The 22,703-nt window shown below is 34.3% G+C and overlaps 1 protein-coding gene across 3 annotated transcripts in view; it reads right to left on the bottom strand.

Moving 5' to 3' along the window:
- The window catches only part of GRIK2 (glutamate ionotropic receptor kainate type subunit 2), a 622,100-nt gene that overhangs the window by 321,424 nt on the left and 277,973 nt on the right, over nucleotides 1–22,703 (bottom strand). For all 3 annotated transcript variants that reach the window (XM_029945013.1, XM_029945011.1, XM_029945012.1), the window contains one exon: nucleotides 20,388–20,561. In XM_029945013.1, coding sequence (XP_029800873.1) covers nucleotides 20,388–20,561 — 174 coding nt within the window. The remainder of the gene's footprint in view (nucleotides 1–20,387; nucleotides 20,562–22,703) is intronic.

Raw genomic sequence — 22,703 nt, 5'->3', positions numbered from 1 at the left:
GTGGCATAGTCGAGCAGGATAGAGACAGTCTGAGTAAAACAAAATAGTTCTCACAACAATTACTCTAAGGTCAAGAAATTAGATATGAATCTATATACACTTATTGAAATTATACTTTCCCTTCCTATTTCAATTTCCCTAATCTCTCCCATGGAAAATAAAATAATGTTTTCACTCTGGTTCTACACCTTTCCTCTTCTGGATAGGGATTTTTAAAACATATTGTAAGTATCCATTTCCCACAACAATCCGTATTTATAGAGCACTTATTGAGTACTGTGGTAAATACTTTACACATGTTTACACTCATTTTCCATGTACTTATTTTAAGAACACTATAAAGTAAATGTTATGATATCTATTTCTCAGATGATGAGACTGAAGTTCATTCATGGTAAATGAGTTTGTTCTAGACGTAGGAGCTACAGTCGTAACCGTGCCAGGCTAGGTCTCTGCTTTTGTGGATCTTACATTGGAAGAAGAATCATTAGACAGTTAACACATAAACAGAAATGAAGATTGTGATAATAGAGAAGCAGGTCACAGCACAGTGACTGGGGGAGAGTGTTTCTGCAATGAATTACATGGACAGTCCTTAACACTCACGTCCCTGAGGAAGTGGGATACCCAAGATGCACTCTGGACACAAGGAGGGGTTCAGCAAGACAGATGCAGAGGCAAAACAGTAGTAATTCTACAATATTTCATCACTGTAAGTCATCTGAGAGAAGAAATATTCTCCTGAAATATTCTGAGCTGAATGCCAGACACTGATAATCTACTTGTATAACAAAAAGGGAGAAAGAATATAAAGAAAGCAGCAGGATTCCTAAAATATATAAATTATTGGTTTACCAGTGTTTCATTTTGCTTTGTAGGTTAGGAAAATAGAAATAGAAAATCTTAAAGATCTCCATTGAAAGAGTTATGTGATACACAGTCGTGGTAATTGTTAAGAGTCATAAGTACTATATAATCAGGAACTTTTTAAATTATCTTCCCCATTCACAACTAATCCGAGCTCTCACTCTCACAAACACAGCCAAAGCCTACAGCTGTGATGGCTCTGATTCATTTCTTTTCTTCCTGGTTTCATGTTAGGAAGAGAAGGTGAAGTGTCATGACAATTGCATTGAAGGATCAACTCAGCTGTCAAATTACCTATCACTTTTCAAACAGTGTAGAGAGTGGGTCCTCATTGGAAAAACAAAAAAAAAGATGGATCAAGACAGATTTATATCTTATAATTTTCCAAATATCAACTATGCAAAGATAATTTGTCAAGATTTTTAGCTATCAGTTTGTCTCCTTTGGAACACAGAGACCTCAGGTTTACAATGAGCCCACATGGAAAGGAAGGAATCCCTAGAATTAGGAAACTGATTGAGCCACAGGAGGAACTATGACAACCCTCCATGACTGTACGTTTTTGCTAGAGCCAGCCCCAAACATTTTTTTATCAAAGTTTTTATTTTGTTTCCAATATGTAAATTAAAAAAGGAAGAAAGAATTTAGATCACAAAATCCGATCACTTGATTCAAATTAAAACAATACATATGAACATATTTTACATATGTTTAGCAGTAGGCATTTCCAAAACATGTGCATAAATGTGGCCTTGTTTGATCCCCCAATCATGTTTTGTGACATAACCTTTAAGCCCATCTAATTGATGAGAAAACAGAGGTTCAAGTCATCTCTCCAACGACTCATACATAGCAAGTAAGCAGCGAAGCCAGGACTAGAATGCAGATCTGCATGTGACCACAAAATCCCTGCTCTCCTCTTTCACCATTTCTGCCTCTCACACTCGGCAACTAGCCCATCATCCCTGGAGATGACATTTTAAATGCTTTCTATTTGAAAAGACTTCACAATGAGGACTGTTTTCTTTTACTGAAAACACAGTAAATGTCATCCCGATCAAATCAATGTAAGACCAATTATTTCGGACAGTGGCATTGACTATTGTTATGTACGGATTTTTGCCTCTCATGAAATGATCCCCAGAGGCTAAGGGTAAACCCAGATCATCTCTGACCTGACACGGTCAAGAAGCTCTTTCCCATCCAGAACCGACTCTTGCATATTTCAGCAGAATAGACAAACACCTATGAGACCAAGGCTGAACATTAATGGCGAGAATGCTCAGCCTCTGTCCCATAGAAATAGCAGACGATTCTCTGCCATCCTACATCTGTGCCAAAACCTGAAGCTAAGAGATAAGAGGCTAGGCAGAAATCACAAACTAAGGTTTTAAATCCACAATCCAGTTACCACTAGAGCCACCGGCTTACATACTGAGACCTTGTGAAGTCCGGTTATTCAGCTGGGAGAACGACACCTGAGCTAAGCTATTTACTTAATGGAAATTTCCTTTCCTCAATTTTAGAGCATTTTTTCTACACTAGTTGGAGAACACTTGCTTAAATCATTTTATAAAACAAAGTAAAAAACTGATAGGTAGGTCTGCTTAAGATGTAAATGAATGAAATTTTAACTAACCATCCAATGAAGGAAGAACGCCTGATTTGCTGTTCCCATGAATCAGCGTTACCTCGGACAATGCCTGACACGTGATCAACACTCACTATCATCTATTTTGGAATGAGTTTTAAAATAAGTTTAATAAATTATCAGCTGGAAATTCTGAAAAATGCAGTGATCTTTGTAATTAATTTAGTGAATCAAAGACTTTTTAATCAAAGGCTAAATTATGATTTATTAATTAATAAGGTAAGTTGAGCACCCTTCAGAGCTGAGTGGAAATCCTATTCACTCTCTCTGCTGTAGAGTTTTAGTTTCAGTGGAAGTATAGTATTACAATTTAAAAAATATATATAATGTATGTGTAAGTTATATGACTATTCTTAAAACTCCATTATTAAATCTATGTGCCTATTGTCTGACTATAGGTTTTCACATGCTTACTACCAAGTTTTACTGTTTTTTTGAATACTGCTATGCATTCCTCCTTGAACTATAATAACTGTCATACAATCTTGAATTAGCTTCGTAATAGTGTTATGTGTCAAATGAAAACATGTTTATTCATTTGTAAACATATATAAGCCTATGGTGTCCTATAATGAGGACACATGTTTTGAGATTGATTTGCTGTTTTTGTTGTTTTTATTTATTTAAAGCTTATTTATTTATGTATTTATTGAGAGAGAGTATGTGTGTGCATGAGCAGGGAAAGGAGGGGGAGAGGCAGAGAGGCAGACAGAGAGAGAGAGAGAGAGAGAGAGAGAGAGAGAGAGAGAGAGAATGCCAAGCAGCTTCATGCTGTCAGTGCAGAGCCCATCTCAGGACTCAATTACCTAAACGATGAGATCATGACCTGAATCAAAATCAAGAGTTGGACACTTAACCAACTGAGCCACCCAGTTACCCCATGTTTTTGTTGTTTTTAATCCAGAACCCATAATAAAACTATACAGTCCCTCTTCTTTCTCTCACTTGATAACACTTAGGGCACCTCGTAAGTTAAGGGTGAACATTATAAACTAAGGAAACGAAGAAAGATAAATCAATATCCCCTTGATAATAACTTTACTAAAAGGTCCAAAATATGTTTGTGTGATGGCCATGGAGAAGCCTTACTCACTGAATCTTCCTTCAAAGCAAACTGCTACAGGGAATTTAACTGATTAACAGCCTCCAGTTTCTGCACCTTCATGTACAACACTGTGTTCACCAGGCCATTCTTCTGTTGCGCTGGCCTAGCCAGTGACTGAGCTTGCTGGCTTGCTAGAACCACGTCAGTTCCCCCAAAGAAAATTTCTTTAGTGAAAACTCTGCTTAAACTATGGCTTCATCAGAGTTAAGAATTTTTGCATTGCAATCTAAGGCTCTTCTTATTCAATGCTAACTTTCCCCTCTCTTTTCACGGATTTCAAACCTGTATCATGTACTAAAGAAATACATATTCTAACTTTCTCCCTCTTTACGCTACACAGGCACATCTGCCAAAAAATCTGTTGTACCTCTAATCTCATTTTGGGATTTACTTCATGGAGGACCAAAACAGACACTATATTTGAGCTATTCTTAAGTATAAAATTAAAAAGTAACGTATTGCAAAGTACATTTGCAAATACACAACAATATGAGAAAATAAAAGTTTTGAATAATGAATATGCCAGTAGGCATGTCTTGGGGGTGGTATTACTTTTTTTTTTAAAGGATGAGGAAACCTACTTTAATTTTATCTTGTTCTGGTTAATATTCTCTAATATATTAAAAAACAGCTTATGCTTTTAAAATTATGATATGCATAGAAGGTATTTAGTAGAACAAAGGTAAGAAGATTCAGCTTTTACTACAAGAGATCTGAAACAAAACATGATAAATCTCTCTCTGGGTGGTGTCCTCATGGTGTTCATCTTTGAACACAAAACAAAAATCAAAGCCTGAAGCACATTCACTGATTCAGAGCCGAGCCATTTAAGGGGCAATACAGAGCTACGAGAGATCACAGAAAGATATTCTGTCCAGCTGTGTTCCTGTGGATACATGTTGATGAAGACAAAATATTGAATACAATACTGGCAAGAAGGTTAGAATTCTGCATGTCTCATTATATATTTCCCAACACTGTTGATATATTCTGTATTATTGCACTTCTTAAAGAATTTATTTTAAAATCACTCATTAAAGACAAAAACAATGCTGTTTAAAGAGCTGTATGTTCAATATTTAAAATTTAAAGAGCATCAAAGTAGATGGAGCAATTAATTGCTATGCAAAATATTTTTTTAACCACATTTAACTTTGTCATTTGTTGTCAATTATAAATGATTACGGTCTTACATTGGTAGCATATTAAAGTAGTGAATTCTTGCATTAACAGTCAATGGTTCCATTTTTTACATAATCTGATACATTCACTGAATGTATGTTTCCTTAATTTGAAACATATGTACACCGTTCATAAAGATTTTTCTATTCCTTTTAAAGTTGTATTGTTCTATTATAAAAAGAGAGGAACATTAAAAGAAAATGTTCTTTTAACCAGTGACCAGTTAAGCCCAACACTTATTTATAAAGCTCTCCAGGGCTTCCATTGCATTTAGATCAAAATCCAAATTTATGTGTTCTTCAAAGACCTAAACCACATATCTCATGACCACTTCCCTGATCTTCTGATTTTTTTAAAGTACGTTTCATGCTCAGTGGAGAGCCTAATGCTGGATTTTAACTCAAAATGGTGAGATCAAGACCTGAGCTGAAATCAAGAGTCAGATGCTTAACTGACTGAGCCACCCAGATATCCCCACTTCTCTGGTCTTCTATCATTTTCCCTCTTACTCTAAGTTATTCGGCACACTGATAGACTCAACTCACCTATTTCTCTTTTAAGAAGTTTACACTTGTTCCTTTTGCCTAGACGTTCTTCTGATAAATCTTTGCATGGCTCCCTGTTTCTTGTTATTTGGACCGATCCCACACACCATCTCCTGGCAATACTCTAGCTAGCAAGCATTCCCTAACCCTACCCACTCTCTATTTTATTCTAACTAATTTTCTTTAACTTATTCCTCTATTTACCAAAGAGAAGGTAAACTTCATCTTTGTTTACCACTGTATCTCTCTGCCACGAACAGTGCCTAAGACAAAACAGATTTTTTAAACTGTTAGTTTAACTTTAAGAACCCCTCATGCAAATTGTATACCATATGATCCTATTTCTAATGAAATATGTACAAGGGCTCAAAAAATTAATAGAAATAAATTTATGGATGACCTCTTTTCTAAAGCAACTAAAGCTAACAGTTGGCCAGTTAATTAAGGTGGTTGATTAAAGCATATATACTTTAAAAGTTTTAAAGCAAAACACCTAACTATAAATCTATCCCTGAATATATTTATGTGGAGCCAAGACCATTTGCATGGCTCTGCTGATCAGAATCCCTCTCTGGTTTTGCATAAGCCCCAAACATAATGGATTAGCCATGATTTTCAGCTTTGGTTTCTTTCAGTTGAAAGAAGAATAAAGAGTCTTGCAAAACAAACTATATGCAGAATCCATCTTTTTGAGCTGTCTTGCTCACATTAATATATAAAAAAGAAATAGATGGTTTATGTTTGCCAGTTTGCCAAGTTTTTCAATATAATCAACTTAGTTTGCATGGAAAATTCTGTTTTAGCCTTATATTTCATTATTTTATGCAATATTTAATTGAATTCTGTCATTAAAAGTGCAACAAGTATAAACTTGTTTTGGAAGTAATATTACTGACCTTTTTTTAAGAATATACAACTGTGAAAAAAAATACAGAAACATGATAGACAAGGATGCTGGCAGTGAATTTTCCAGCTGCTATGGATATCAATCAGTTTATTTTAACCTGTGGATAGATAGCTTTGGTTACTCTTATGAATCAGATAAGGGAAGGTAGGTTAAGAGAGTTGGTTTTTTTTTAAGTTTATTCATTTATTTTGAGAATGAGAGAAAGATCATGAGCAGTGGGGGAGAGGCTAAGACAGAGAGAGAGAGAATCCAAAGCCCCCACCCTGGGGTTGTAGACCAGAAGTGGCGCTCAAACCCACAAACAGAGATTATGACCTGAGCTGAGATGGAGAGTCCAGTGCTTAACTGACTGAGCCATCCAGGTGCCCCACGAGAGCTTCTAATGTTCCCTAATGTTAGTTGTCATTCCTTTAACTTGTTATAAATAGAAAATTTTAATTTTCTTCCACAATTTTTCTTAGTTTACAAATATTCTACAGTATGTATCATCCATAAAATAAATTTTAAATAATATTAAATATTCAAAATATTTGATACCTTTAAAAGTGATGAAATGAGTTACATCCAGATTTATCTTATTGTGATTTTGATTATTTCAAATTTACTTAAAATGAAATTGCAGTCTCTCAAATCTAGAAAGCTATGCATTATTTTTGTCAGTTAAATTTATATGCACCTTCCTTAGGGGCTGGAGAAGTTCATATTTTAAAGATATTCCACTGTCTTTAAAGGTATTTCACTTATTAATTTCTCTCTTCCCTTTGATAAAGTTAAAAGACTTGGAGAGAGGAATAAATATTTAAAGGCTGAGAATGGAGTCTGAGAAGTTGATTTTTAAAGGCAACATTTAGCAGGAGTAATATTTTCCTTGAAAGACAGCACCAGAATTTAAATGGACATCCCTTTTCCCAAGGCATATTCCCAATTCCAAGACACATTTGGTGGAGCCTCAAGCTATTTGGGTACAACTGCTAAGAAACAAAGGCATTAAAATATGCAGCAATTATTGGGGCACCTGGGTGGCTCAGTCGGTTAAGTGTCAAATTTTGGCTCAGGTCATGATCTCATGGTTTGTGAGTTTGAGCCCCACATTGGGCTCTGTGCTGACAGCTCAGAGCCTGGAGCCTGCCTCGGATTCTGTGTCTCCCTGTCACTCTCTGCGTCTCTCCCACTCATGCTGTTTTTCTCTGTCTCCATAATAAACATAAAAAATTAAAAAGAAAAAATGCAGTAATTTTTTAACTGATATTAATATGGCTTAAATTTTCTCACTTTCAGGGTTATTTAGTCTAGGGGGCCAAACAGGTTAACTAGATCCTTTTCTATGAAGAGATATAAACATACATCCATAGATTCTGGATGTTCTGGGCTGTTTCCTTGCTTCTGAAATGGAAACTGAGACATTATTGCAATATTGCAAACAATATTCCAGCTTCCAACGTTTCGCCTGCTTCATCTCTCTTAGGTGTCATCATCTCAAATCCTACAGGTCTGCAGTCAAAGCCATCCCCTTTCAATGCCACTTCCACCAGGCGGCCCCATGTTTATTAAAAGCATTAGAGGGGGTGCCTGGGTGGCTCAGTCAGTTAAGCATCTCACTTTAGCTCAGGTCACGATCTCATGGTTCATAAGATGGTTCATGAGTTCAAGCCCCGCATCAGGCTCCCTGCTGTTAGTGCAGAGCTGCCTTAGGATCCTCTGTCTCCCTCTCTCTCTGTCCCTCCCTGGCTCATGCTCATGCTCTCTCTCTTTCTCTCTCTCAAAATAAATAAATAAACTTAAAAAATTTAATTATTAAAAACATTAGTGCCTTCCCAGTCACCTGACCTGGAAAGCTCAAAAGCCTGTCTTATCTCCTTATTCTCCCTTCCCATCTCAAAAAATGTCTTCCTGTTCAAGCATTCCTTTGAACCCTATCTGGTCTACTTCCAATCATTGTTACTGTACACTTGGATTACAGCTTCCTGCCTCCATTGGAGTGAGTCTAATGCACCTGCACAGCGCTACCAGATGAGACTTTCTGGATGGAGCAAGAAGAGCACAAGTTATCAAATTAGAAAGGCCTTAGACATAAAGTTCACCCCTGCTTTCTGGTTTGAATGTCCTTGAACAATATACTAAATAAACATACTGGAGCCTCAGTTCCATCATTTGCAAAGTGATGAATAATACAGGTAACATTTTTGCGACAATCAGAGGTAGCATAAGGCAAGTATATCTTTATGTAAGTAGCACGAATGGCATAATGTTTAGTAAAGAGTAGATAGTACATGGTAAAGGGTAATAGTACTTTTGTTGCACTCTCCTATTCTAGAACACTTAATAATGTCTTTCTATTCTCTTCATTCAACAAATCTTGCTGATCTCACCTAGTCTTATTCAAAATATCATTTTATGTTCAAGATCATATTTAAGATCCAGCTCAAGCACTACCTCCTTCAAAATTCTTTTCCCAATCATACCAAACTACTAGATTCTTATAACACTGTAGAAGATATGCCCAGTACTTGGTGATGCTGGAATAGTCATGACAGTAAAAATAACAAAATTATTATTATTAATTTAGCTCTGTGTTGAAAGATAGAAATATCAAATTGTCTTGGTATAAGGTTTCTTGTTCTGAATATCCATCAAAATGGCCTTATTTATTTATTCATTTAAGTAGATGTATGCCAACACTGCACCAACTCTGTGGTGGCTGTAACAACCATGCATTTGGTTTTACAGAGACCACTCTTTCCTCCTTAGTACCAGCAGCTTGAAAATTGGTGGGAGGTGAGGGGATAAATTTGCAAAAGGCTTTAGGAAACTCCTTAGAGAAACAGAATGCTCCCAGCTAATAAAGCACAGTTTAGACAAGGCCTGAGAGCACTGGGGAAGGGCTGGGTCTGCAAACAACCTGGAAGGGATATGGGGTTCCTGACTCAGCCACATGGGCACTAGGTATGTGCGTATTTGTTGTATAAACTGAAAAGCTAGATAACTGAAAGCTGGAACAATGGGGATCCAGGCCAATTTGAGAATGAATTTAAGCCTTAGCCCCAGTGCCAAGTGACCAGCCAGAACTTGAGGGACAATTGGCAAACATAGCCTCTAACACCAGAGGCAACAGAAGCATGGGTACACAGAGATGACCATTTGACAGCCATATTTTCAGCAGAGATACCAGGACCCCAAGTCTGGCAACAGCTTGAGGACTCCAGTACCACTCTCTGGAGTGCTTCAAAAGTGATCACAGCTATGGAATTCTCCAGCTGGACAACAGTATATCTGAATGGAGCACATTCTACAAGGGACCCTGAGGTCCCACCAGCTGGCCTGATCCACCTTATCGTGTCTCTAAGGTTCTTGAACTTATCACAGGTGGTGGATTTTTGATCATGTCCAGTGAGGGAACTACAAAGACAGAGAACTGTTCTTCCTGTTAATTTGGGCACATAACATTCTCAAACTGTGATTTTATATGAAATTGTGATTATATCCTAAACAGAAAGTGGGTAAACTCCCATCTGAACACACTATTTTCTATACATATTTCTTACTACATGCCAATGGTTTTTATTATTATTATTCAAGGCTGTGTTTTACTTTTTTTAACTAAATTAATAATTCATTATGTATATATATATTTTTCCTTATCATCTATATGATCTAATACCACACATTGCATATAATAGATATTCAATAAATATTTGGAGAATGAATTAATGAGTCACAATACACAGGAATTTTTCATGAAGAATTGATTTGGTACCATTTCAACATCTGTGTCTGTTTAATAACTTCACTTTTCTCTTCTGGTTCAATTTGGTCACAGGGTATTCTGAAGATTAATGAATAAAATATTTATGAACTCTTTTAGGAAGGCAAATGAAAGATCAACATAATATTTCCTCTCTGCATAATAAAGAAAGAGAATTCCTAAAATCCTTTAGGCAAATTCACCTTAAAACTCTTCATTTCATTTTGTCTGAAATATTCTTTTCATTTATTAATGTGGACTTAAAGAGGATAGGCTAAGCATATCTTGGATATTAGTGCATCAGAATAGATCTTTGACATTTTTTAAACCTTTATATCACAAAACTGCATAGACTACACTTTCAAAAATCGTCTTTATAATGTAAATATAACTACTTAAGTATCAGTGCCATGAAATTAGCATCAATAGTTTGATAGTAAGACAAGTGATGATTCATGTTTATTCATTTGCTTAACCTCAACTAGCACATCAAAGTAAACAACTACCTGCTCTTAGATTTTTTAAAGTAATATTTACATAGTTGTATGCTTATTCACTGGTCGTATCTGTATAAGCAGGGTATCATAAGACTTTGAGTGTGATGAACTTTACTCTGAAGAGAAATATCACTTACACTAAAATGTAAAAATTGTTTTTGCCTTGAGCTAAATGGATACCATTTTGGGGGGATTTTCTATGTGCTAGATACTGTCTTTGAGCAGTATAAAAATTATGTATTTAATCTTCACAATGACACTTTGATGTAGGCATTACTATTTTCACTAAATAGATGAGGTACTTGATACTCAGAGATGTTAAGTAATTAATAGAAGTTTACAAAAGAAATAATAAGTAGATTTCAGTTTCAACAGTCAGGTGATTCGGATTCCAAAGTTTTTACTCTAAGATGGAAACAGATATAACAGTTTTTGATAATTAACATAAAAAGACCAAGCAAAAACCTAACCTTTTAATTCTATGCCAACATGCCATCTTTTTAATCTAAAAGAGAAGGGAGGAAATAAAATGACATCCAACCAGAAGTTTCATAAACTTCTAATTAGATTTGAAACCTGTCCAATAGTGATATATTAGTCTAATAGCACATTTCAAATTATTGTGATTGGGTCCATTTTTAAAGAAACCTGCTAGATTGTAGTACTAAGTGGATTCTGTATGAATCTTCCTTAATTTTCTATGTCAATTAACCATCCACTCACACACACACACACACACACACACACACGTACACACACACACACGTACACACGCACACACACACACATCTACTATGGTGCTAATGCATACAAGAGATAACAAATGATGCTGGAATAATATGACTGAATTACTTTCTTGAGTAATCTCTCCCCCCAGCGTGAGGCTCGGACTCATGATCCTGAGACCAAGAGTTGCATGCTCTACTGACTGAACCATCCGGGCACTCCCCTGATGGAAATCATTAAACTATAAACACCATATCAAAATTTGTTCTATATTTGTAAGGCCCCAGGAGTTTAAGAGGAGTCAGTGATATAGTTTATAATTATAAAAACCCAGATAGGTTCAATATTTTTATATGTTAGTTCATTATCCCTTTCAATCTTTAGAACAACACACTAAAATTGATTATTTCTATTTGACAAGTAAGGTTCAAAGAGGTTAAGTAACTCGCCTGAAGTAACAGCATTAGAAATGGCTACAAATGGGATTCAGAATATGGCTTCTGATCTCTATTTATTGGTTTAATTTATTTGGGAAGAAAATTGATGTGAAACTTTATACATTAAAATTGAAGATGAAGCACTAATGTAACATTTTTTTGCTAGTTTCTAATTCATCATGCCTAATTTTTACCTCTGGATGCTAAAGGACTCCTTTATATTTGTTTCAGACTATAGTACAGGGATCTTCCTTTATATCTAATCTACCTATTCTATGTGTCTGCATCTATAAAATGATAGATATTGTCATGAGGTAATAGTACTAGGATGCAGTACGTGTTAAATGAATTTCACAGTTAGGTCATTTTATAGTAGAGATTGTCAATACAAAAGCTAACGTGCATCAGGATTCAAAGTTTATATACAGTCATTATTTGAATCAAACTTCCTAGGCTTTTATACATACCAGGAACCTTAATATTCATACTTCATAAATGTGTATGTTCCTACTTCTAATGATAGAATCAGATAATTCTTGGACTCGAACAAGCAAGAGCATTTCTGTATTGGTAAGATACAGGCTTAGGTCATCTAAAAACAAAAAAGAGGAAAATACCTACTGTTGTGTGTATGTATATATATATATATATATATATATATACATACACACACATACATACATACAAAATAAATAAACTTAAAATTTTTTTTAAATGTTAAAACGTTATTTTATTTAAAGACTGTAGTGAGGCCAAGATATCTTTTTTCTGGTATTTCATTTCAATATTTTTAATATAAATTCCAAAATTATAAAAATAATAAATAAAATTCCTAAAATAAATTCCTAAATTTATGAATAAAATGGAATAATACACAAAACATAGTTTTGACAGTAATCGTCACTAATCTACTCCCTTGTAATCCATACCCTATTTCTAAATACAGAAGATAACTTAGCTCCTTGTATTTTATTCAAATGTGAACAAGTAGTCAAAAAATGTTTTGTGTATTGTAGAATTGATCCACTCTTTCTTTTCATTTTAGAAATAGATCCAATGAAGAGGAAGTACTATTGTTTATAGCAACTGTTAATCTTTCTTAGTTAGAACTTTTCTGTGGTTCTTTATGAATCTGTATCTGAGTAATAATATTTCGTGTTATTTATATGCCTCAGTGCCATCTCTTCCTGTTTTTAAATAATTTCAACCACTATTTCATGCTGGCTTTAACTATTCTGAATTCCTATATGTTAAATGCTATGTATCTATAATTGCCTATTAATTAAGTGATATGTAAAATTTTATCCTAGCTCTTTTCCCATTGTTTCTCAATCCATTTTCCTCTAATTCAGGACAGTGAACATTATGTCAAATTTGTTGTTAGCCCCTTTCTAACCTGAATGTCAGCTCTAGTGAAAGAATCTATTGCTTATTTGCTTTCTTTTTTTTAAAAAAAAAATTTAACGTTTTATTTATTTTTGAGAGAGAGTGAGAGAGACAATGTGAGCAGGGAGGGTCAGAGAGAGAGGGAGACACAGAATCTGTAGACAGGCTCCAGGCTCTGAGCTGTCAGCACTGAGCCTGATGTAGGGCTCAAACCCACAAACCGCGAGATCATGACCTGAGCTGAAGCCAGACTCAACCAACTGAGCCACGCAGGTGCCCCTCTATTGCTTATTTTCTTAACCACTCCATATTTCCTTTATATTGTGCCCTGTACTTGCTTTCCTTATGCCATTTGTGATTGGTTATACCCATATGTAACTCTATACTATTAAATATAAAATAAGAAGCTGAGGAAAGTTGTGAAAAGAAATGTATTAATACATTACATGTGTATTGCATGGTCTTAGATCAGTGCCTTAAAGATAAAATTTTCTCTTGACTATTAAAGGGGTAAAAAAATCTCCTGATTCAACCTTATTTCTTCTAAGTGAAAAGTGTAAAAATTGGCCTAAAAAATAACATGATTATGAAGGAAATGATTCATTGCCACCGCCAATTTAAGTAAGGAACCATTACTTACATTGAAAATTCCAACTCTACCAGGTTTAGATACATGCTGATTATTTAATCTGTCAATGAGCGAAGGCAATTAAATGGAATGTTGTATGTTAATGAAACAATGGAGGTTGTTAGATCACTCAGTTATTTATATTCAGATTTAACTTGCAGCCTAGTACATCATGGAAGATTAATAGGTATATAAAATGAAGAAATATAGTGCCATTCTGTTATTCATGCCACAAATTCCATGCGCTTTTACTATTCATTAAAACAATCATATACAAATGTAATGAATGTTGTGCTTATGAGTATTCATAACATACTCCAAAATATCTTATACAAATATTTCTATTTTGTTTATAATCTAGACTCCCAAATATTTTTTCTCTGATAAGTACAAGAATATAACGAGCAGTTACATTGATAAACATTGTTAAATGCCACACATTTTTCAGCAAAATATTAAGAAGCTATGCATTGGGGCTCCTGGGTGGTTCAGTCAGTTGAGCGTCTGGCTTAGGCTCAGGTCATGCCTGATCTCGCAGTTTGTGGGTTCGAGCCCTGCATCAGGCTCTGTGCTGATGGCTAGCTCGGAGCCTGGAGCCCATCTTCAGATTCTGTGTCTCCCTCTCTTTCTGACCCTCCCCTGCTCATGCTGTCTCTCTCTCTCTCAAAAATAAATAAAACATTGAAAAAATTTAAAAAAAAAGAAGCTATACAAAACTCCTGGTAAAAATGTTTGTCTCTTGCTATCACAAAATAGCATGGAAAAGAAGGAATTTTAACAAGAATTTGAAGGAAGATGTAGGAAACTAAAGCAATCAAAGAAACACAAAATTGTGAAGAAGTAAAGTTTGAATATGATTTTTGTACTGACGGAGATGTGGGATGTGATCAGTAAGACACTATCTTCTAATTTTGTCAATTCCCTAAGCTCTGTGAGGAAATAGATGCATTGTCTTCATCATCAAATTGTGAATGCCTGGTATCAAGCCCAGAAAACCCAGCATACAAACAATTAAACTGATCAAAGAAAAAGCAATTAATTTATTATTTTGCTACTTTTTATTCCTTTGGTGTTTTAGTGAGATATAAGATAAAATCAACATTTTCAAAATCCCTTTATTGATTAACAAATGAAGAGTTAGTTTGAACCATTGTCTGGTGAAGTCTTATATTCTCTTTTCAACTGAATCGAAGAAAATAGCTCGTTACTTAAACAAACAGTAGCAAAGACAGACTTGTAGTTCTAGAAGTAAATGAATGCTTGCCTGGTCATATTTCTTTTCTCTGTGATTCTATTTTCTAAAGGTAAATCTTTGTACAGTAGCAGGGTGATCACTACTGTCCCCTTCATATATAAGCTAACTCCCTGCTGTGAATTGGGCATACATTTATCTTTAAAGTTAATCAAATGACGAAAGAAATTAAAATTTCTGGGCTACTGTCTGTTGTTATCAAGAAATAGTTTTTAGAAGGGTGTTGAAACTTAAATACTTAAAGACTCACTTCTCTTTTGTAAAAGAGAAGGGAAACTACTTTTCTTTCACTATTTAATCAAAAGTGTTTCTAAGCTTTTGCCTTTTAACATATTTTTCTAACAAATATTTGAGATTAGCTGAATTTTATTTTCTAAAGATTAGATATATCAACAATAAAGAGTAAGTATGCAAATTTTAAAAAAAGCTCCCCAGATCATATGTGGGAAAATGAGAGAACCTAGTGATGAGAACACAGCTATCATGTGATTAGAATAAATTAACACACACATTTATTCAGTCAGCCAGGCCTTCCTTCATTATAAGCACTTCCTTGCACCAGACACTTAGCTAGTATGGGGCATTCAAAGATAAGGAAACCTACTTCTTGCCTCCAAAGAGTTACAGTTTTTGGAAAAGAGATGTGAAAACAAACAAAAACACCAGAGCTAAATTTCAATATGGGGTTAAACAAAATGTGCATAAACAAAAAATCACAGGTAAAAATCACAAAAAAGGTAACAGATGACCTGAAAATTAGAGCACAATGGGGAAGAGGCCGTAGATTGAGACAATGAGAACACCCCGTGGTGAGATGAGGAGGACCTAGCATTGCAGTGAGATCTGTGGCTTCAAAGAGCAGGGAGCAGACAAACAGGAGGCTGGACAAGCAGCAGAAGCCAGATCATGGAGGGCTGTGCAGTTTTGGCAAAGAGTTGAAACTTCATCTAGTAAATGACAAGCAATCATGGGCAATGTTCACACTAGAAAAAAGGTAAATGTAGAGGAGAGATCTTAGGACTGGGACTTCGGCGAGCAGACTATTATAACGGCCAGAGGAGAAATCACAGATTCTTAACTAAGGCTTGGGTCTAGTGGGAAAAAGAAGAATATAATGAAGAAAGATATTGAGACAGTAGGTTTGACAGTGTTTGATGACAGTTTGGGTGTGAAGAGAGGGGGAAGGAAATGGAGACAGCAGTTGGTATTCAGAATCTGTATTTCCAAAATAGTAATCTCCCTATAGTAAGCCAAATAATGTAGTCAACAAACACAATTCTTATTGATTCGTGTTTCAAATTAATATTGTCAAGGAATATGTGTGGTTTTATGTATCAACATAAGGAAAAAATGGTACTTTTAACATACCAGATAAAGACAGGTCCATCAGTACTAATATGCATAGGCATGATGGTGATACTGGGAAAAACGTCTTGGACATACCTGTTTAAAATTAACCTTGAGGTATTTCCACTTGATTTCATTCTCTTGAATTGAGATTGCTGCAAACTTAATATATCAATAATAACTACAACATCGCCACCTCTGTTGGGTTCAAAAAAGTGAATCCCTTCTCTTTGCTAACTGTGCTTGGAGAAGGCAGATGTCTGGGCAGAAGATGGAAAGCTATGTCATCTGATTAGCAACAAAGAGCAGTGGTAATATCCACTTAGGATTTCCACACTCCTAGGAGCATGGAAACATGTAAATACTCAGCAGAGAATGCACAATAGAGAAAGGTTTTTATAGGAACTCGTGTCTGGGGAGAAGTCTAGCACACCGATTGAATGGTAGTGTGTGGGCATTAGAGGAAGTGTGAGAAAGGTGACATGAGTTTAAAAAAAAATCGTCTAATGTGTGAAGGGTTGGGCTTCCTTTTTCACATCCTCCTTGAAGAGATTGGGCTTGGATGTACTGTGTGACTTGGTTTCTTGGTTGGGTTTATAACAAATGAAGATAGAAATTTTTCTGAGCTGATGATATTAATATCTTTATTATGATGACCCCAAACTTCAGAAGAAAACACAACTACAGGAGAAATAGTCCTGTATTCAGTAATCATTTAGCAGATAAACACTTGACCCAGGGGTCAATTAACTAAGTTAACCAGAAAAATTCTTATGAATCCAATTCATTGTTTCCTTTTATAGCTCAACATGAAGAAAGAATTTGAAAGTCTAAGCACTATGATCTTACATACTGACAAATGACTATGATACTGATAATAATAGGTCTTGCTCCAAGCACTAAGGACTTTGCTGATAATCTCATTCCTTTATGGTACCATAGGGAGAAAAAAAGAACAAGAGATATATAAACACTGAAATCCCATGAATTGACTGAAGGGAATGTTGCCAACACACAATGCCTGGCTATAATTCTTTTCTTTTCTAAGAAAGATTCCTCTTAATTTCCTGACTCCATTCATGCTGGAAATAGTCTATCAATTTCTTTTTCTAAACATTTAATGAATGGAAAATGCTTACAATATGATCTTAAATAAAAAAGAAAAATAATACTCATGCAAGGCATAAATATACCATTTTTATGCAGATCTTATACTGGTTTTATTTTTATAATAATCATGCACTATTTATAATTAAAATATAATAGTATATAATTAAAATATTTGTGTCATATTTTATATTACTATATAATATCATTATATACATATGTATAAAATGAGAAAAATTTTAAAGATATTATCATTTTCCAAAAGGGAATTTTTAAAAAAGTAACCAATTTCTATCCATTTTGGAAGACATCTTTATTTTAACAGCAAACTTCATGTATACTTCCAAAATAGTTTCTGTTCCATGCTCTATTTATAAATATAATAAAACCAATAGCTGGTACATGTTTTAGGTAAGAAATATTGTTCCGAAAGCACTCACACAAGTAAATTATCTTTAGCTCACTCATTTAAAAATATTTTCACTTTTAAATCTCCAGTTTTATGGTGAAATCTTTGTATTTTGCAGTAACTTAAAAATATATAAATTAAGTGACAATGATTTCTTATATGTGAATATTTTTGATTCTGTCTTATTTAATATGCCACCGGGAAAGCATGTGCAACTACAGCAAAGGTAAGAGCGTTGATGCTGAATACTCGTCTAACGACTTCAAAATCCATGGTCTATACACAATACCCAGAATTTTCAATAAACAGGGTAATTTTCTCATTTTTCTCACCAGTGCATTTTCATTCTATCACTTATCCATTCCTACCAAATCACCTGCCAGTTCAGAAGGACAGAATTGAGAAGGCATGAATTCATAGCTAGTTAAAAAACAACAACAAAAAACAAGAAACAAAAAAAGCCCAGACCTTTATTCCTCCTAACACCATGTCTTTTTGTTTTATCTTCTGAAGATTAATAAGGTTAATTCTCTCCAAGAAACCCTGCCTTCCTGGATGACAAGAAATTAATACCCTTTCCTTTGTATATATCTTTCAATAGTCCCTGTAAGTTATTTATAAGTTAGTTCTTTGTTTCAAGGGATGCAATGTAAAGTCATATAGGGAATCATATAGAAATATAGAGAATATCTAAGTAAAACTGGATAATTTTTCTGATTTTGATATATAAAGCAGAACACTAATTCTTGGACATATTAGTAGAAGTCTTAAATGTTAAGTAAAAGTCTTAAAATTGCTGTATTATCTATTGATTTACTTTTCTTAAAATCATTAAAAAATGGCTTTGAGAAACAATAAGATATTCACTTTAAAGTTAAAGAATGATAAAGTCAGCTAAAAACCATATGCAGAAAAAATATGTCCATGATTAAAAAGACAATTAAAAATTAGCATATATTTTAGTTTAAAAATAACATTGTCTCATTAAGTTCCAGAAGTTTGACTCAACATCTTCAAACTGAGAAGAAAGCATAATATTTGTCATTTTTTAGGTTGCATTTTATTTTTAGGCTGGATATACTTTAGGGAAAAATATCTTCATTTTAAAATTAGTTAGATATTTTCCTCCCAATAAAGTTTCTCAAATATATCTTAGGTTAATACCAAAATACCAGAATAAATCAACTATCTCTATTTTTATGTAAAAGAGTGATATTCCCCTCATATTATTTCTTTTAAAAAGTTAATGTGAATATAAGATATCTCAAATTCTAGGAGGTAATTTTTCTCAAAAAAAAAAAAAAAAAACCACAAACCAATCCCTCTTTTTTTCCCCATCAGAATCTTGGTGCCATGAGGGTAATTATGATTTCATTCTCTATGCAGATACTCAATTTGTATTACTAAATCCTCTCTTAAGAAAAAAAATAATCAAATTTTTACCTTTATTTTGCTACACTAAAAATGCACTTTAAACCCCTATTGAAGCAATTAATGGAGAAATTATAATCATAATAGAAAAAGCTTTTCCACACATCAGGATAGAGAATGTTATCCTTATAAAATTTCCATTTAGGCTGACACAATAAAAGCAGGTTGTAACTACCTAGGAAATGTACAGATTGCCAAAGTGCTTAGCTATTTCCTAAATTTGAGCAATTATTTGGTCTGTAGAAAACAGATTTAATGAAAATGTATCGGACATTTATAACTTGTTTAAATAGAATAGTATAAAAATAGTATAGTATACAGCTACCTGGTCTTGGAAGGTAACCAGTACTTACGTTTGACTATTGAGCACTTGAAATGTGACTAGTCCGAATTAATATGTGTACTTGACACAGCAACTTTCAAAGACTTAGTAGCAAAACTAAATGAAAAATATATGTGATAATTTTTATATTGATTACCTGTTCAAAAAATGGTTTTTAATATAGTCAGCTAAATGACATAAATGAATAACATTGATTTTCATTTGTATTTTGTTTGTGTTTTTTAACATAGTTATCAGAAATTTGAAATTATCTATGTATCTTGCTTAGATTTTCATTGACAGCAGTGGTATAAATAGCTAAACTTCTACAAGAATATATCCTTCACAGGTTATGTATAAATTCAGTCTAGGACTTGACAATAAGAAGTGTGATTATTGGTTGGTCTTGACCCTTAAAGAGTGAATAACTCAAAGGAGATTTTTGTGTGATGTAGGTCATCTATATGGTATCAGAAACCAACATAATGAAGAATAATCATGTATTGGGTAGTTAAGATCAAAGGATAACTATTAGGTTAACATCTTTTCAGTCTCTAATTTATCTTATATATGGCACCCACTAATCGTAGAGATACCTCTATATTGGTCTGCCGGTATAGGTATGCTAACCATAGCTGTAACGTCTTTTGAGACACTTGTATACAAGTACAAATTTGCCATATAAAATTAATTTAGAAAATCATAATAGAATTATTTGCAATAGTAGTTCTGATATCATGCCTTTAACATCAACCAATTAAACCCAAGTTTGTATGCAGAAGACTTAATAATTTGTACAATATCACTTAAAAACACAGAAACTGATTTTTAAGTTGGAATTCATACCGTCATAAATCCATCCAGCAAACCTGAATCAGGTTTCGGAGGTGCCTGCAACCGTTCCATTGACCACTTTTCAATGATGGAAGAGACTTGGGTATTTTCTGTATTTAATATTCTGAATCCTGTCATGTTAACACCACTGTATCGGTAGGGCTCTACATCAAGAGCAAAGAGGTCCTGAAAGACAAATTTCTTTGTGTTATTATCAACAGAGTATATTCACAAACATGTATAATGAAAATAGTCAATTATTCTTGCTTCCCTTAGAACAGTTAACACAATTGTTTCTCAAATGATATTAATCATCACCAATCACCAAGATTCAAATAGGCTATTTTCATGCCTTGCCAATGCAAATATATATATTCTAGATAAATATTTATGTATATTCTAATTCCACCAGTGAAGTGACAGGCTTTTCTAAAACCTACATTTAAGATTTGCATAAGCTTTCTTCTCCATGTTAAGGATTGCTTGCCCTTAAATTTTATGCATGAACATTTTATTTTTAACTGACTAGATTTTTTTTTCTATGCTCTGCTTCCTTGATTGTTTTTGCTACTTTGTGGTTTTGTCTTGTTTCTGTTTTCTGTTTGTTTATTTAAGAAACAGTTCATGAAATACGGCTTCTAACAACAATTACACTAAAGTTGAAAGAAAAAAGTTAACAAACTGGCCTTTTTTGTTGTGGAATCTTTGAAGTTCCTTCATTTTATATTCTACCCAATGAGTTCACCATAAGGAACACTTTAGATTTTGGCTGCCATTTCCAGATGGTAGTCAACGCTCTGGCTTTGCCTTTCGGTTTACCCAGGAGAGAGGGGACAAAGCATCTAGAAGACCTGGATGTCACCATAAGAACATGCAGCATGTGGGACCTCTGCCCTCTTTCCAGCAGTCATCAGGTCATCAGTTAATCCTTAGGTCTTACAGACAATATTGGGAACCAGGGTAAGAGTAATGCCATCGGTCCTATACACAGCCTGTCTTGAATTCATACAGCTATATAGACCACAGAATAGGATTAAAATTTAGTAGAGAGCACCTGATATTGGTCTGAAGTGTGCTCTGTGCTGTGAAAAATATAAGGGATTTTTAGGTTTTTAGGTTTCAACATTTGTAATCTAGCCAAGGACACACACACACACACACACACACACACACACACACACATACACACACACGCGCGCACACACACACACAGGGCCAAAAGAGTAGAAGTTATAAGTACAAAGAGTCAGAAGCAAGATGGATAACTTTCCATTTTTATAGTCAAAAATAACTCCACAGATCAGAAAGGATCTAGACTGCCATTAAAGAATGGCCAGGGTTTGGGTAGGCAAAAGGCAAAAGAATGTCATTCGTAATGTCAGTAAAGGTGAAAAAAATTAGAAAACATAAAACCTATTCAGGAGACTGATATAGATCAGTTTTTCCATAAAAGAGAATTCATGAAGGAAAATAGCAACAAAAGAAAATGATAGTTAGGTTAAAATTAAACTTAAAAAAACAGCCTTCAATTGTAGGCTAATGATTTCTAAAATCCTAAATTCAGTTTTTCTTTTTTTAATTTATTTTTCCTTATTAAGGATACTTTTGATTTCTCTAAAATCTGATGGTTATGTTGGAACTTAGTAGTAACTGCATTGAAATAAAATTTGCTGGAGTAAAGGCTTACTGCAGCCTATTATTAAGTTTCTTATAGGCTGCAAAAAAGGGGCCTGGTGGGAAGTAATACAGAGATGCAGCAGAGTTAACCATTGTATTTGCCAGTAAAATACAAACTACTGTGTGAGGAGTCTCCATTGGAGGAGAGTGGTTATTACAGGAAGCTATTGTGATCAACTACATTTTAGAGATTTGATCTGATAGCTTCAAGACTCCTAAAACCAAGGCGGCCTTGGAAGACTTTTGAGTTAACAGAAAGCATTGGTTAAACTGGTCAGTGTTGGAATGGAGATACAAACTAGAAGTCAGACAATGGAAGTCTTTGAAGGGAGTCAGAAGACGGGTCAATTTAGAGGACAATACATTAAGGTTTAAATTATTTGAGATTATCTTAATGTGACAACAGTTAGACTTGTTCTGTAATCTAGCAATATATAACAATTCAGCACTCTTACAAATGGACATTTAGATTTCATTTCAATAAAGATAATAATTGAAGCTCTTACATGTATACTAGTTCTGAAGAAAATAAAGAGGAAAAAGGAAAATAGTATAAAGTGTCAAACTTGGAGATACTCTCACATTTTGGCAATGGGTAATAAAGGGGGATAGAATATGCTTCCCCAAATATGCCACCTTGGCATGTGGATT

Source organism: Suricata suricatta, chromosome 7 (genome assembly GCF_006229205.1).
Source record: "Suricata suricatta isolate VVHF042 chromosome 7, meerkat_22Aug2017_6uvM2_HiC, whole genome shotgun sequence".
In the NCBI taxonomy this organism is placed as follows: domain Eukaryota; kingdom Metazoa; phylum Chordata; class Mammalia; order Carnivora; family Herpestidae; genus Suricata; species Suricata suricatta.
The sequence above is the reverse complement of the archived record's forward strand: the minus strand, read 5'-3'. Positions and strand labels throughout refer to the sequence as shown.